The sequence below is a fragment of the Rhizophagus irregularis genome, chromosome 3, assembly GCF_026210795.1.
Source record: "Rhizophagus irregularis chromosome 3, complete sequence".
In the NCBI taxonomy this organism is placed as follows: Eukaryota; Fungi; Glomeromycota; class Glomeromycetes; order Glomerales; family Glomeraceae; genus Rhizophagus; species Rhizophagus irregularis.
This window is the reverse complement of record NC_089431.1, coordinates 3,679,988-3,696,184: the sequence shown is the minus strand read 5'-3', so window position 1 is coordinate 3,696,184 and position 16,197 is coordinate 3,679,988. Positions and strand designations below refer to the sequence as shown.

The window sequence follows — 16,197 nt, the reverse complement described above, 5'->3', positions numbered from 1 at the left end:
TTAAAATTCATATATATTAAGGTTCCATCCTTTGAGAATAACCATTATATATATATAATATATATACGGTATACGTTTTTCAAAAAAAATAAAAAAAATGAATAATAATAATTTATCACAAAAATTATCACAAAATTTACTTTGAAATTTTAGATAATATTGTGATATTGCTATTGAAGTTGGAAACGATAATAACATAAGAATATTTCGTTCACATATAGTCATTTTAAATTATCGTTCTTATTTGCGAAGAATTTTGTCAACTAATAAAAAAAAAAATAATGGGACTTTGGTACAAATTAAATTACCAAATATTTCACCTGAAATTTTTCAAATAATTTTAAGGTAAAAAAATAATAAAATAAATTTAACAAATTTATTATTTATGCGTTTATAAATATATTGAATTTATACTTTTATTAATCATAAATGATTATTAATTTTTTTTTTTTAGGTATATTTATGGCGGAGAACCATCTTTGAAAAATTATGATAATTTAGATATCATTAAAATCATGGTCGCTGCTAGTGAATTGAACCTTCAGGAACTAGTTATCTATACACAATCTTTTTTGATTAATTACAAAGCAGACTGGATGGAACAAAATTTTAGTTTGGTATATCAAACAAGTTTTGAAAATGATTCTTTCTTGGAGCTTCAAAAGTTTTGTACTGATTTAATGTCCAAAAACCCAGATAAGATATTCAATTCCAGAAAAAATTTTGATCTCGCTTATTCAAATTGATAATCTTAAAATGAATGAAATTAAAGTATGGGAGAATGTTCTTATTAAAATGGGGTCTTGCACAAAATCCTGAGCTTTCTTCAGATCCCTCTAATTATTCAATAGATGATTTTAATTCTTTAAAAAATACTTTACAACAATGTATTCCTTTTATACGATTCTATAATTTAACTTCTAAAGAATTTTCAGATAATATTCTACCTTATAAGGAAATTCTATCAGAGGAATTATTTACGGATTTATTAAGAAGCTTTTTAAATTTACATCCTGATAGCAAGGTCAACCATAAATCAAAGCCCCGTATAGCTAAAGAAGGGATACCAACTTCTACAACTATTGATGATGAAAGAAAGGTATAATAACATTTTTGTTTAATTTAAAATTATGAATGAATTGCTTATTTTTGTTAATTTACTTTTAAGAAACCTTTTCATGGGATAATGGAAAGCCCGTTTCATTAGGTCACATTGATGAATGGAGGACCAACCCAAAACCAATTTCATTGAATGAAAGGCCCAACCCATGGAATCGTTCATGGAGTAAGGTCGCAAAATCCAACCAAAGGCCAATTTCATCGGATGAATGGTCCAAACCAAGGTCCATTTTACCCATTTTATCAGGTGATAATAGTTCAAGGAGCAGTTCATGGAGTAAGGTCGCAAAGTTCAACTTAAGGCCAACTTCATCGGATGAAAAGTCCAACCCAAGGCCAATTTCATCAGATGACTGGTCCAACCCAATTTTATTGGGTGATAACAGTTCAAGGAGCAGTTCATGGAGTAAGATCGCAAAGTCCAACCCAGGTCCAATTTCATCAGATGACTGGTCCAAACCAAAGTCCATTTTATTGGATGATAACAGTTCAAGGAGCAGTTCATGGAGTAAGAAACTACTATGCCTAATGAAAAAGAAGCAGCAAGTAAATATTTTTTATCTAAAATTGTAATATTGTTGCAATTTTTTATTTAGTGTTTTTTAATTTAACCAGGCAATTATGTTCAAAGTAATAAAAATGAGTAGCTGAATGCAACTAATTCTTCAGGTCTCTCTGGATCTCTTATTATATTTGGATATAATTTTTCTGGAATCGTTTGTACGAGTTGGAGGTGCGAACTGATGCAAATCTTGATTTCAATTGATATCATGTGATTACGAACGAAAAAGTGAATTTTGGAAAGTATTTACTTTTTTTCTTTTTAGGGATTCTTTGAAGTATTTCAATTTATTTAAACCATGCACTTTTCTCCTTTTGTTAAATATCTAATATTTATAGAAAATTTTAAAATTTAAAATATTTTATTAGTGAATCTTTTATTAGGAAATGAGAATATGGGTTGCTTCATAAGCTTTCTCACCAGCTGGCAAAGTGTATGAAATTTCTTTTAATTCACAAAGAAAGCCTTGCTAAAGTCATTTTTAGCATAGGTCTAGTAATAGTACATTGCCTTAATTGAGCGTGGCTACGAAGTTTATGAATCTCCCCAACTGTATCATATATTGATATATTTTATATTTAATTACATAATTTATTTACTATTCAAATTTAAATACATGTAGAATTTTTTATCATACATTTTTGCTATATATCAATAAATTAACAATAACGAGTATCTTATTATATTATTATAATGCATTTCAGTAATATATTGTATAGATAATAAATTGCACAATAAATTTACAATGAATTCGTACTATATATTTTAATAATATAAATTTTTTACAATGCATTAAAAAAAACTTATAAATATTAGGTAAATTTATGCAGTTTTATTTTCGAAAATATTCATTAATGGATTTAAAATAAATTCGTATTTTTAAAATTAATAAATTGTCACAACATTCATTATCTCTGATATATAGAAGATATGAAGTGAAAAGATAGAATTTATAATTTCATAAATTTTTTTAGAAAAAAATATTCGTATTTTTTAAAATTAAAAACAAATAAGGTTTTATATTACCTCCATGTAGCCAACATAAAGTAGTGAGGTAGAAACTGGACAGCCAAAATGAAAAAAAATGCCACTAGCAATTTACCCTATAGTCACATGATAGTCACATGCCAAAAGTGTTAAAGTCGCTAAATCTGAGGTTTCAGCAAACGTTGCATTGTATACAAATCTTTGCCCGTGGACCAGAGACCCTATGTTCAAGGGCCAGGGACATGATCATGATTTATTTTAAAGGCAAAATCGATGTTTAATAGTTCTGTCTGTATTCAATGAAAATAAAAATTAGTTTATTTATAAAGTCGTATTAGTATCGTATTCATAATTTAATCTCAATCCTCGGGTTTAAATTATTTTTACAGAATTTCCCGAGCAAATACATAAAGTGATCGGCGCACATTTACTATTAGTAGCTTTAATTCTGGTCAGAGAAGCATAATGCTTGTTGATAAACTCTGGTTGGCATTATCTAAAAAAAAGAAAAGATCTACAAATTATATTTGGTCCCATTCATTTTTGCATTTTTTAGATTTAATGCAAAGTTCGTTCTACAAAAAAGGGAAAACTTTTTCCGATTTTGAGTAACATAAAATTTACATATAAGGTGTCAATTTTCTTTTTCTCTCATGACAACATTTTTTTTTTTAAAAAAAAATGGATGATAATAAATTATTACAAAAATTATCACAAAATCTACTCGATATTTTAGATGATAACGAATATTATGATATTACTATTGAAGTTGGAAATGATCCTTACGTAAAAATATTTCGTTCACATATGGTTATATTGAATTATCGTTCTTCTTATTTGCGAAGAATTTTGTCAACTAATAAAACGAAAAATGATGAAACTTTGGTACACATTAAATTACCAAATATTTTACCAGAAATTTTTCAAACAATTTTAAGGTAATGAGTAATAAAATAAATTTAATAAATTTATTATTTATGCGTTTTATAAATATATTGAATCTATGATGTATCTATATATTTTTATTAATCTTATTTTTTTTTTTAGATATATTTATGGCGGAGAACCATCTTTGAAAAATTATGATAATTTAGATATTATTAAAATCATAGTTGCTGCTAGTGAATTGAACCTTCAGGAGTTGGTTGCCTATATACAATCTTTTTTGATTAATTACAAAACAAACTGGATGGAACAAAATTTTAGTTTGGTATATCAAACGAGTTTTGAAAATGATTCACTCTTAGAACTTCAAGAATATTGCACTAATTTAATTTCCAAAAACCCAGATAAGATATTCAAATCAATAGATTTCTCTTCAATTCCAGAAAAAATTTTAATATCACTTATTAAAAGCGATAATCTTCAAATGGACGAAATTAAAGTATGGGAGAATGTTCTTAAATGGGGACTTGCCCAAAATCCTGCGCTTTCTTCAGATCCCTCTAATTATTCAAAAGATGACTTTAATTCTTTAAAAAATACCTTACAACAATGCATTCCTTTTATACGATTCTATAATTTAACTGCTAAAGAATTTTCAGATAATATTCTACCTTATAAGGAAGTTTTACCAGAGGAATTATTTGTTGATTTATTAAAAAGCTTTTTAGATTTGCATCCTGATAGTAAGATTAATCATAAATCAAAGCCTCGTATGCCTAAAGAAGGGTTACCGACTTCTGCTGTGACTATTGATGATGAAAGAAAGGTATAATAATATTTTATCAAAAATTTATGCTAAAGTTTAAAGTTATTAATTAATTAATTATTTTATTTTTTTGAACTTACTTTAAAGACTTAAAAGAAGTATTAATTAAATTTATTGAATTACTTTATTTTAAAGCATGTATCACAACGTAATGAAACTTCTAATTTATGGAATTATGCACCTCCTAAGAGTTCACGGGATAATGCACTTCCTAAGGGTCCACATGAGACGCTAATTTCAAGCAAGCAGAATAAAGCTGATTATGCATCTCCCAAGGGCTCATTGGATAATGTACTCACCAGTTCATGGGAAGCACTAATCTCAGGCAAGCAGAATAAAGCCTATCATGCACCTCCCAAGGGATCGTGGAGTAATAAACCAGGTAATGAACCTATTAGTTTATTTGCGCCAGTAGTGCCGCAGTCTGCAGGTGAATGGAATGAAGATCCAGTAACGCCCCAGTCTACAGGTGGATGGTATGAAGAGCCAGTAGCGCCGCAGTCTGCAGGTGGATGGTATGAAGAGCCAGTAGCGCCTCAGTCTGCAGGTGGATGGTATGAAGAGCCAGTAGCGCCTCAGTCTGCAGGTGGATGGGATGAAACGTCAGTAATGACAGCTACAGGAATGTGGGATGAAAATCCAGTAGCGCCGGTTACATCTTGGGATGATGTGGAAACAGTTTATGGACGGAGTACAGAAAAGGTAACTATAAAAATATTTATAAAGTATTTTATATTTAATTTGAAATTCATGAATTTAATTTATCTTTTACGACAAGGATGCTCAGAGTAGCACGATTATTGAGAATAGCATTAGGAAAAGGAAAAAAAACAAAAAAAAGAAAGTATTTTCATATGCAGATTTGGTGAAAAAATGACGTAATTAATGAAAAATTTTTCAAGTGTTTTTTTTATTCTAAATTTTCCAATTCTTATTTACCCAAAACAATCTTAAACTTAATTTCTTGTGTGCTGATTTGACTTCGAGTGATCAGATTGTTACATAAAAATCATATCGCTCTTATATAGTATAAATAGTAAAATTTCAAGTGATTATTTAAATGACAAGCTTGTTTTGAAATGCGACCCATTTCTAAATTCAATTATTTGTACTTTCAGTATTAAAAAATTAAATTAATATAATGCCGAAGAGTGCTAGAGAAAAGAATCTTATTATTGACAAGTACTGATTTTACTGTCATTAAAATGTAATTTTTTTTTTTTATTTAGAAAAAAAAGATATTATAAGAAATAAACAATTATTTTTACTGTATAATGGTATGGAAAATAAGTTAATATTCGTAGACATCAATAAATTCATATGGTATTATATTTGCGACATAATTATATCTCTGAAAATTAATAATTAAACAATTATAAACTTAAATAAAATGAGCACATTATTCGAAATTATCTTTTTGAGAACAAATGTTTCCCAAATTCGAATTAATTTGAAGATTACTTCGGATAAGTGAGATCAAAGGTTTTTATTTCTAAATCTGCCTTGTCGTATCTATAACGTTATTTTAAAGAATATTCAAAAAAATAGATTATAAATGTGCACAATATTTGCCTTATGAGAAAAATATTATTGTCTTTTTTTATATTGGTAATTCGTGGCGTGTGCAATATAATTGCAACTATTCTTTTTTTAACCTGAATAAAAAATCCTGTAATTTGAACAAATACGGGAAAATATTTTTCCGATTCCTGATTAACAAAACAATTACTTAGCCAAAAGAAATAAATGTAATTGTTGAAGATCAAAATTATTTAAAATTCATATATATTAAGGTTCCATCCTTTTGAGAATAACCATTATATATATATAATATATATACGGTATACATTTTTCAAAAAAAAAAAATGAATAATAATAATTTATCACAAAAATTATCACAAAATTTACTTGAAATTTTAGATAATGATGAAGAATATTGTGATATTGCTATTGAAGTTGGAAACGATAATAACATAAGAATATTTCGTGCACATATGGTTATCTTAAATTATCGTTCATCTTATTTACGAAGAATTTTGGCAAAAAATAAAAAGAAAATTGATGAAACTTTTATGATACAAATTAAATTACCAAATATTTTACCGGAAATTTTTCAAATAATATTAAGGTAAAAAATAGTATGAAATTTTAAAAAAAAATTAACTTGAAATATCTTATTTTAAATCGTGAATAATTTTTTTATCTTTTTTTTTTAGATATATTTATGGAGGGAAATTATTTTTGAAAGATTATAATAATTTAGATATAGTTAAACTTTTAATTGCCGCCAATGAATTAAATCTTCAAGAATTGGTTATTTATTTACAATCTTTTTTGATTAAAAACAAAACAAATTGGACGGAACAGAATTTTAATTTGATATATCAAACAAGTTTTGATAATGATTCTTTCTTAGAACTTCAGGGGTATTGCACAGATTTAATGTACGAAGCTCCACATAAAATATTTAAGTCATTAGATTTTACTTCAATTCCAGAAAAAATTTTGATCTCGCTTATTCAAGGTCATAATCTCCAAATGAATGAAATTCAAATATGGGAAAACGTTCTTAAATGGGGTCTTACACAAAATCCAGAACTTTTTTCAGATTCCTCTAATTATTCAAAAGATGATTTTAGTTCTTTAAAGAATACTTTACGAAATTGTATCCCTTTTATTAGATTCTATAGTTTAACTTCTAAAGAATTTTCAGATAAAGTATTACCTTACAAGGAAGTTCTACCCGAGGATTTATATATGGATTTATTAAGTTTACATGACAAATTAAATTATAAATCAAGGCCACAAATGTCTGAAAAGACTTATCCTTCGGACCCTACTCCCCCTATTCCTTCTACTACTACTTATCCAGGATATACGGTTACCAATACTAATTCTCAAAAACAAGATACTAAAGAAGTAGTTGATCCTTTAATTACCCGGATACAGCCATTACCTAAGAATCCAAATTACAATCCAAATTACAATAAATTTGGTAAACGCAACCATAGACAGGGAAGAAGGGTATCAATTTTTTTTTTTTTTTTGAGATATACTTTACGTCAAGTTTTTAAAATTATAAATTGCTTACTATTTTTTATATATACATATTTTTATATATTCAAAAAAGGTAAACGTACCAAATAAAAAATTTTTCAAGTAATTAATCTATGTTTATTTAATAGTTTGAATTCATATGAATTCTTTTTTTTTTTCATCACTTAAAGTTTACTTCTCAGATTGAAGATCTCGATGAAGAAAAGGTATTTATTAAGTGAAATTCTATCATTAAAATAAACCTATACTATTTTAAAATTATGATTCAAATTTATTTCCATAAAGCTTAGTTCATGGAGTATTGAAAAACCAATAAAGAATACATGGAAAAAACCTGTGAACAATACATGGGAAGAACCCACGAACGATACCTACCGGGGCAATTATAATGGATACATTCCTAGATGGAATACGGAAACGGTATCTATTAATTTCATAATGTGTTTGTTAATTTAATTTAGAATTTATATTAACTTAATATATTTTTTATGACAAGATGAACGGTAATAATACAAAAAAGAAAAAAAAATCGCAGAAATGGTAAAACAATTAAAACAATGATGTGATTAATAATTATTTTTCGAATTTGAATTATTTTTTATTTCAATTTTTCTTTGAAACATTTTTTTTTATGATATTTTAATAATATAAAAAATTTTAGTTATATCAATTCTTATTTACCTACTTAAGTATCATATTGATTGGCGAAAATAAGTAGCGGTAAAAATATTCGTGTTGATCAAAACGCATGCCAAAAGATAAGAAAATTAGTTACTATTATGTTTTTTATCCTTACAAAGCGACAATTATGTACGTACTATTGAGTAAAGTGTACTGCTGGTGTAACAGCACTGTATTCCACTCATTTTAGTCAACCGAACTCTGCAACTTCCCGTATTATTCATTTAAATTGAGTTTTTTTTATTGTTATATTACGTGCGGGCAATAAATGGTAGTAATATTTTTCTTTTTTTGGTTATGAGGCGTAAAATACTATGCCTCAAGATCACAAATTTATGTGGGCACATGAAGTTTTGATCAACAATTTGAATTTTACTAATTTATCTCGGAGTAACGAACTTAAAATAATTATTTCTTTCTTACTTATTGATTACATTATGTCCACTCTTTGATCTATGTTAATTGCTGCAACAATTAATAGAGCAACAACATTAACAGATACTAATATTTACAATGATATACACAAACATTTTGAATTTTACAAACAAACAATTCTTGCTGATAAGATTCTTACAAATGATTAAAAAACTTATGCAGTAAAAAATTAACTATGTCTTATGATCGAGATAAAGTTATTTATAATTCAGGAATAAAAAGAATTTGTGAAAACTGTAACCATGAGTGTTTAGAAACATTATATTGTGAATATTGTATTCGAAATTATAAAAGAAGATTGATAAATTTAATTCGTGATCCGTGAGTCTACTGCAAAAAAATTCATATATTGATTTCGGTGAAAATTTGTGTCGATCATTAGTATTTTTTTCTGATGCCCGATTTTCATTCCTTAAATTATGCTCTTTATGTGAATCCATTCAACACCAACATATTTTAATACATAATATTTATCCCAAAGTTTCAAATGATTTGTTTTTCTGCAATAATTTTTCACATAATTTTTTACTTTTATTTGACGCCACGCCAGATTCCCATTTTCTGCAGATCATTTGCAGTTGACTTGTGGATTACGAATTAATACAGAAATGTCAATTGGAAACACTTATTCCAAATATGGTAGTTGAATGGAACCATATTGTAATTTATAAAATATTAAATATTCAACGAAAGTATTAAACGAAAGGTAGATTTTCTGAAATTTATATATCAGATTGGGTTAATGGAAGATATGATGAATGGGATTCTGGAAAAAAACAATTAAAAAGAGTTGAAAAATTTGGAATACAAAATTCAATTATAAAAGTAGTGCTTAAAAAATTAGAAAATGCCGAAAGTGCAAATCAAAGTTTGAAGAGGTTTGTATAATTATTATATCGTGAAAATCTTAATACACGAACGTTACTTCAGTTATTAACAGTAATATTCTGCGCCACAACTACAACTTCGTTCAAATTTCAATTTATTTAATCCTTTAATATTCTTTGTTGTGTCCCTCCTTAGAATTCTATACTTTGAACATGCCGCTACATCATAATTGCAAGAAATTTTTTAATATATGTTTTATTACTTTTGGAATAAATTTTAATTATATTATTTATTTATCTTTATCTAAGCAAATTATGATATTTTAAAATTTTATTTATTAGAAATAAATTTATTTTTGTTTTATTCACAATATTTGAGCACTAAATTTATTGAGTTACTATATTTTAGAAACATTTATGTCATTAGCCAAAAACTCAAAAAAAGTTTAAATAATATATTTTTTTTGGAAGCACTAAAAGAAGAAACAAATCATTTATCAATAAAAGTTTATGTTATATAAAAAGATGTTAAAATAAAATTTTAATTTTCTGGTTTCATTACAATTTTTTTATCAACTGTTGAAATTTCCCAATTACTTGCTTTAAAGATTAAATAATTGAATTATATACTTCCATTTATTTAATGATTAAATAACTTTTAGTTGGATCACAATAATATAATCATAAAAGAATACCACTATCAATAACAGAGTGTATTATTGCTGTTTTCTAATTACTGTGATCTATTATTATTTAATAAAAAAAAAAAATTTTTGAGAAAACATGTGAAAATAAAAATTTTATTGCGTTTTCAAATAAAGGAGGTATGATTATAAGCTAAAATTATAATTTTAAGAAAAAATTTTCAATCTTTAAATAAGTTTGCTTATAAATAACTTTTTAAAAAACGATTTGTTACACAAAATTTAAAAAGTTACTTATAAGTAAACTTATTTAAAAATTGAAAATTTTTTTTTAAAATTGTAATTTTCAGCTTATAATTATACCTCCTTTATTTGAAAATGCAATAAAATTTTTATTTTCACATATTTTCTCAAAAAATTTTTTTTTTATTAAATAATGCTAGATCACAGTAATTAGAAAACAGCAATAATAATTGCTAGATTAAAAATTTTATAAAATATAATTATCACTTGTAGTTTGCTTTTTGTGTAACAATATTTTATTTTGTGATCATCAGCTGATTTAAAATTTGTTGATCACTGCAGTGCAACATATAAAAGCGTAAATTTTTTTTTTTTAAAAAAAACTAATCCTCTGATCCATTTAGGAGAACTCTCTCTGGCGATCATTCAGACCAAAAAATTCACGGGAAGAAAAATATAAAAATTACTTCATTTTCTAATAAAAATACTGTCAAAAAGTAAAGGAAATGGAGTCATACCTACACCAGGATGAGTTCGACGAAAAAATACTAAAAGAAGTCAGCACTTTGGTGAAGAAAAATTTCAAAAATGCAAAAACCAGCTCGTCAGAAAAGTTACAAAACAAGCTTGATAAAATTTTCTTCAGAACACTACGGACACACAAAGTTTTAACCGAAATAAGTGAAACTACGGGAATAAGAGGAGAAACAGTGGAAATACTATTACGAGGTTGCTTGAGATATGCATATAAAGAATATGATAATAACGTTAAAAGGATAGGGAACGAAAATGTCAGCTTCGTTCATGGCTGCGCCAGGCGCAGCAAAAAAATCAGCCACATGAAGAAGTACCAAAAAGAGTAAATGATAGTAAGTTTAAAGAACCAATCAATAGTCAGAACGAACAAAGAAAAAATGCAAAAAAGAAAGAACATGGTAAAAAAGATGTTAAGGAAATCATACTACCTGAACCGGTCGATCAACAGCCGATCATAAAAAATTCAAGGGGCGTATGTGCAACATCACGTGACATAATGTTTTACGATATACTAGCGCGGTATAGTGAAAGTGAAGTTATTTCAGCCATTAAAAATATAGGAAATGTCCATAGAATAAGGATTAAAAAGCACTACAAATACCAATCGGTAAGAGCTGAAATCAACTTATTTGAGGAATACGAAAGTGAGTTTGTTAGAGAAACATGGAAGGTACAACTTTTATTTGGAAATAGTGAAAAGAGACAAACCGCGATGCAAGTTCGTTGGTTTCCAGGACAAAGTACAGTTAAATCTATAAAAGAAAAATGTAAGTGGAAGGCATACAAAATAATTCGTTCAAGTTATTATCAAGACGTAGCTAGAAAAAATTACTCTTTTGAGTACGGCAAAATGGCGCGTTTTGGAAAAAAGTTAGTATTCCTTGCATACTTTAAAGACAAAGATCAATTGGACGCAGCTAAGGCTTTAGATAAAAGAGGAGACGATACTTGGATTATTCATGGTAAGGGTTTGGGCAATCAACCGGTAGACCTCCCAATAAGGGGCTCACGTAGTGATTTGGTCAGCACTACACCATGAAATAATGGAAAAGCACAGCCTGCAACAAAAAAACAAACCGTGGCCACGTCAACAATTATAGATAACGTTAGTACAGATGAGGTGATCGACGTAGTAAATAAATATAGGAAAAATTTGTTAGATGAAGTTCCACAAAATATCACGTCGACTTCAATAAAAGATTACGCTTCGCCAGAGAAAGTTGTAGACATAGTATTGGATTTAAGAGAAGAAATAAATAAAGAGTTGTCACATGAAGAAAAAGATGATGAAAAGTGGATTGAACGATGTAGATACGGATATGCTGGGCTAGTTACGGATTTAAAAGAAAGAAAAAAGAAGATGGAAGAAGGAAGGGCGGAACGTGATACGTTACAAAAGAAAGTGGATGAAGCTCAAAACAAAGTGAACGAAAATCAAAAAATCTTGGATAAGATTGAAAATGAAAAAGAGCAAGAAACGAAATCCAACGAAAATATTAAACAGGTATCACCATTAGAAATGCACGAGTATGAATCAATAAATGAAACATGTAGCAAGAGGCTAGGTGAAAAAAAGGAAAAAAAGAAAGAAAAGATTTTTACTCCAGAATATGTAAAGCGACTCGATGGGATGATTGATACTTACAAGAAGGTATTAAAAGAAGCAAAAGAAGAAGTAGAACAACGGAAACGCTTAAGAAAGAAACAAGATGACCGTGTAATGGAGGAAGAAGGAATAGAAAGTGATAGTGATGAAGATGAAGAAGATCAAGTGGTGGTAAGTACAGAATCAAATAACAAAAGAGGAGGAAAACCAGGTAGTCACGGACGAGATAGAGGAGGTAGATGTAGATTAGTTAAAAAGAAGTAGTTTCACTTAATATAGACATTGTATAGTGTATATAGGTAAATATAACTTATAGGTAGATAGTTTTTCTTGTAGTTGTGTAGTATTTAAAGGGGATCGTGGGTTGACCGAGCGGTAGGCCGAAGCGCCCGGTATGGAGAGGTTGAATCAGTGCTTGCACTGGTTACTTCAATGTGATTCTTTGAGGTTGCTTTTGTAAATGGTGCGCTTTTTACAAATTTAATAAAGGAGTTTCACGTTTACGCGAGTGGAAAAAAAAAAAAAAAAAAAACTAATCCTCTTCTACATAAATTGACCAGTAATCTAATATGGAAGAATTTAAGCTCAGTGATGATGTAATTGAGCAAATAAAAGATTTTAACTATTGGAGATTAACAGATGAACAAATATTGTTAATTGATAAGCTAATATTAGATAATGAATTAAAAGAATGTTATAAACAGAATGGTTTATGCAAAGAATGTAAGCAGCCTCAAATTACCAATTATTGGTTTCAATGTAAATTTCAACAAAATTTCAAAAATTGGACTAGTGGAAATGATAAAGTTGATAAATTTATTCAAAAATCACAACTTAAAGCTAAAATATCTAGTGAAATTTTAGAGTGGATTGAATATGATAGATTTGAAAATGTTGAATATTTGGCTAAAGGAGGATTTGGAACTATTTATAAAGCAATTTGGAAGGATGGATGTATAAATAAATGGGATTCTGTAAATAATCAATGGAATAGAAACAAATATTGGATTGAGGATAGTGAAAATTTTCAAGTTGTTTTAAATGCTTACATAATTCTCAGGATATTACATCCGAATTTTTAAAAGAAGTAGGTTACTTATTTGTAAACTACTATTCCATTATAAATGTTAAACTTACTATTATTTATTATTATTATGTAGATTGAATCATATAATAAGATTGTTTCACACTGTGTAGCTGAATGTTTTGGCATTACCAAAGATCCAGAATCTAATAATTTCATGATGGTAATAGAATATGTAAAAGATGGTAGTTTAAGACAATATTTAAATAATACATTTAATTCAAAGATAAGTTGAATGATTTAAAAAATATTGCAGATGGCCTCAATTCTATTCATGAAAAAGGATTAATTCATCATGATGTTCATTGTGGTAATATGTTAAAAGATGGTAATTATACTATTATTACTGATTTAGGATTATGCCAACCAGCAAATGTAAAATCTTCTCAAAATGAATATGAAAATAAAGTATACGGAGTATTACCTTATGTAGCACCTGAAGTTTTAAGAGGAAGAGAATATACTCAAGAAAGTGATATTTATGCATTTGGAATTATTGCATATGAAGTCTGTACAGGGCTTCCTCCTTATCATGATATTGCTCATGATAAAATCTTAGCTATTAGCATTTGTCAAGGGCTTAGGCCAAAATCTAATTATAAAATTCCACAACTAATTTTGGACATAATTAAACAATGTTGGGATGCTGATCCTTTAAAACGACCTAAAGCACAAGAGTTATATAAGTTAGTAGATAATTTAGATGATGAATTAGATGATAGTGATGATAGCGATGATGATGATGATAGTGATGATGATGATAATAGTGATGATAGTGAAATCAATAAGCAAGTCAAAGAAGCAAAAAGAATTAATAAAAAGTTTACTTCTACTTCATTACCATATAACGGTACTACTCTTTCATATACTACAAATCCTCAAGCAATTTACACGAGTAGACTTTTAGACTTTAAAAATCTTCCAGAACCAAAAAATGCTATTGATAACAAAGCTGATGTAGAATATTCAGGTAATGAAATACTTTTAATATACAATTGTTTTTTATTTTCTAGAATCCATAGAAGCAATAGATTTCACTAATCTCAATCTAGGTACTCGTTTAGTATATCAATTTGCTTTCTGTATGGTTAATTTTACTAATAATATTAACAATTTACTTTAATTCGTTCATGTAGATAAAGAGAACTAAGGAAGAAAATTTACAAATATTCAGAATATAAATGTCTTTATTTGTATCTATTATTTACTATTTATTTTATTTATCATTATTACAGTATGTGTATTTTATTGGAATATATTTATTATGATTAATAAAGTTTTTTATAAATTAAACCAAAAATAAATAGGATGAATTACTATATGTACTGTATATTATAAAATCATAATAAAATAATAAATTACATCATTTATATTTTTTTTGACTTAGTAGTCACATTTTCAAATTTAACATTAAACCTTCTAATATTCCTTGTGTATTTCCTCTTTAGAATTCTTGAATTTGAACGTGATAATTATGATTACTATTGCTCGATTGTTGCGTTGTCATCATCTTTTACTATATGTCGAATTGTCAAAGCATGGCGCAAGTAATAAAGTTTCAATTTAATTTGTTTTTGGAAAAAAAATAAGCATATTTACTCATTCATGTACCTTTTTTATGTTTTTGCCGTTATGTTTTTTTGCTTTTCTTAGGAAATATTTTAACCCTTTATATTAATTTTCGCATGCTATGTAAGAAGTATGAATGAAAAACCTTGTTCATTTATATTAACGTTTGGTAACAAAGTGTAACTAAATTGTTATGAATTGAGAAATTATAATTTTTTTAATATTTTAGAAATAATTTCTTTTCTTACTAATTTGTCTATTAGATAGTAGTACATTAAGAATAATAATTATTACCTGCTAACTAATTAAAGCATAAAATTTATGGCATTATTAAGTTACTATACTCTGAAAACATATTTGTGTGATTAATCAAATGAAGATTTGAGTTTAAATACTATATTATTTTGGAAGCACTAAAGGAAATTAGCAAATCAATAAAATGTAATGTTATTGTTAAAGTGAATGGAAATTTTAATTTATTAATTTTATATACTGTATATACTGTATATCAACAATAATTATTGGTTTTTTTCTTTCGTAAAACATAATTGATATATTGACTATTATATTATAACTGAGTTCATTCATAAATAATTTCCTTTTTATATATTTTTCACCTAATAATGACGCAACTTGTTTAGTTATATACTTGTATTAATTTATTGAATCTTTAAACAATCATAAAGAATATTATCAGTAATTTGTACAGTATAAAAGTAATCACAAATGATAATAAAATAGTAATTTTGAGACTAAATAATCGATAAAGTATTTTTTTTGTGAAATTTATACAAACAGAGTATTTTATTTAATTTCTGTATTTTAAATTTTCGGCAAGAATCTATAAATGAAAGTTCTTAACGAATTTATTCGTGACTTTGTGATCATCAGCTGATTTATCGAACGTCTTGCTTAAAATATTTATGTTGGTAAATTAATTGATCGTAAAGGACGTAACCATTGCTGAAAGGATTGGTACACATATATTAAAAATACAAATCCAGTACAAATTGAAATTAATATAATTAAGGATAGAGTTGGAAATAGTTCTTCTGGGAAGAGGATTGATGAAGCAAAATTTCAAATAGACAAATTACTAGAAGATATTGAGGCAAGAAATCGAAGAAAGGTACAT

The 16,197-nt window shown here is 27.0% G+C and overlaps 4 protein-coding genes across 4 annotated transcripts; all 4 read left to right on the top strand.

Annotated features, from left to right (window-relative positions):
• Window positions 1–515: 515 nt before the first annotated feature.
• On the top strand, window positions 516–1,692 carry OCT59_020927 (uncharacterized protein; the record flags this gene model as incomplete). The annotated part of the gene is made up of 3 exons (XM_066149502.1): window positions 516–617; window positions 773–1,099; window positions 1,195–1,692. 3 exons carry the CDS (start codon window positions 516–518, stop codon window positions 1,690–1,692), a joined length of 927 nt encoding a protein of 308 aa, XP_065990401.1.
• A 1,657-nt stretch (window positions 1,693–3,349) lies between these two features.
• OCT59_020926 (uncharacterized protein) lies at window positions 3,350–5,256 on the top strand (the record flags this gene model as incomplete). The annotated part of the gene is made up of 4 exons (XM_025331915.2): window positions 3,350–3,606; window positions 3,716–4,379; window positions 4,515–5,081; window positions 5,158–5,256. 4 exons carry the CDS (start codon window positions 3,350–3,352, stop codon window positions 5,254–5,256), a joined length of 1,587 nt encoding a protein of 528 aa, XP_025180322.1.
• A 988-nt stretch (window positions 5,257–6,244) lies between these two features.
• On the top strand, window positions 6,245–7,980 carry OCT59_020925 (uncharacterized protein; the record flags this gene model as incomplete). Its single annotated transcript, XM_066149501.1, has 6 exons — window positions 6,245–6,507; window positions 6,596–7,044; window positions 7,117–7,403; window positions 7,607–7,642; window positions 7,722–7,856; window positions 7,933–7,980. 6 exons carry the CDS (start codon window positions 6,245–6,247, stop codon window positions 7,978–7,980), a joined length of 1,218 nt encoding a protein of 405 aa, XP_065990400.1.
• Window positions 7,981–11,299: 3,319 nt separating this feature from the next.
• OCT59_020924 (uncharacterized protein) lies at window positions 11,300–12,921 on the top strand (the record flags this gene model as incomplete). The annotated part of the gene is made up of 2 exons (XM_066149500.1): window positions 11,300–11,765; window positions 11,856–12,921. 2 exons carry the CDS (start codon window positions 11,300–11,302, stop codon window positions 12,671–12,673), a joined length of 1,284 nt encoding a protein of 427 aa, XP_065990399.1. The 3' UTR covers window positions 12,674–12,921.
• Window positions 12,922–16,197: the final 3,276 nt, after the last annotated feature.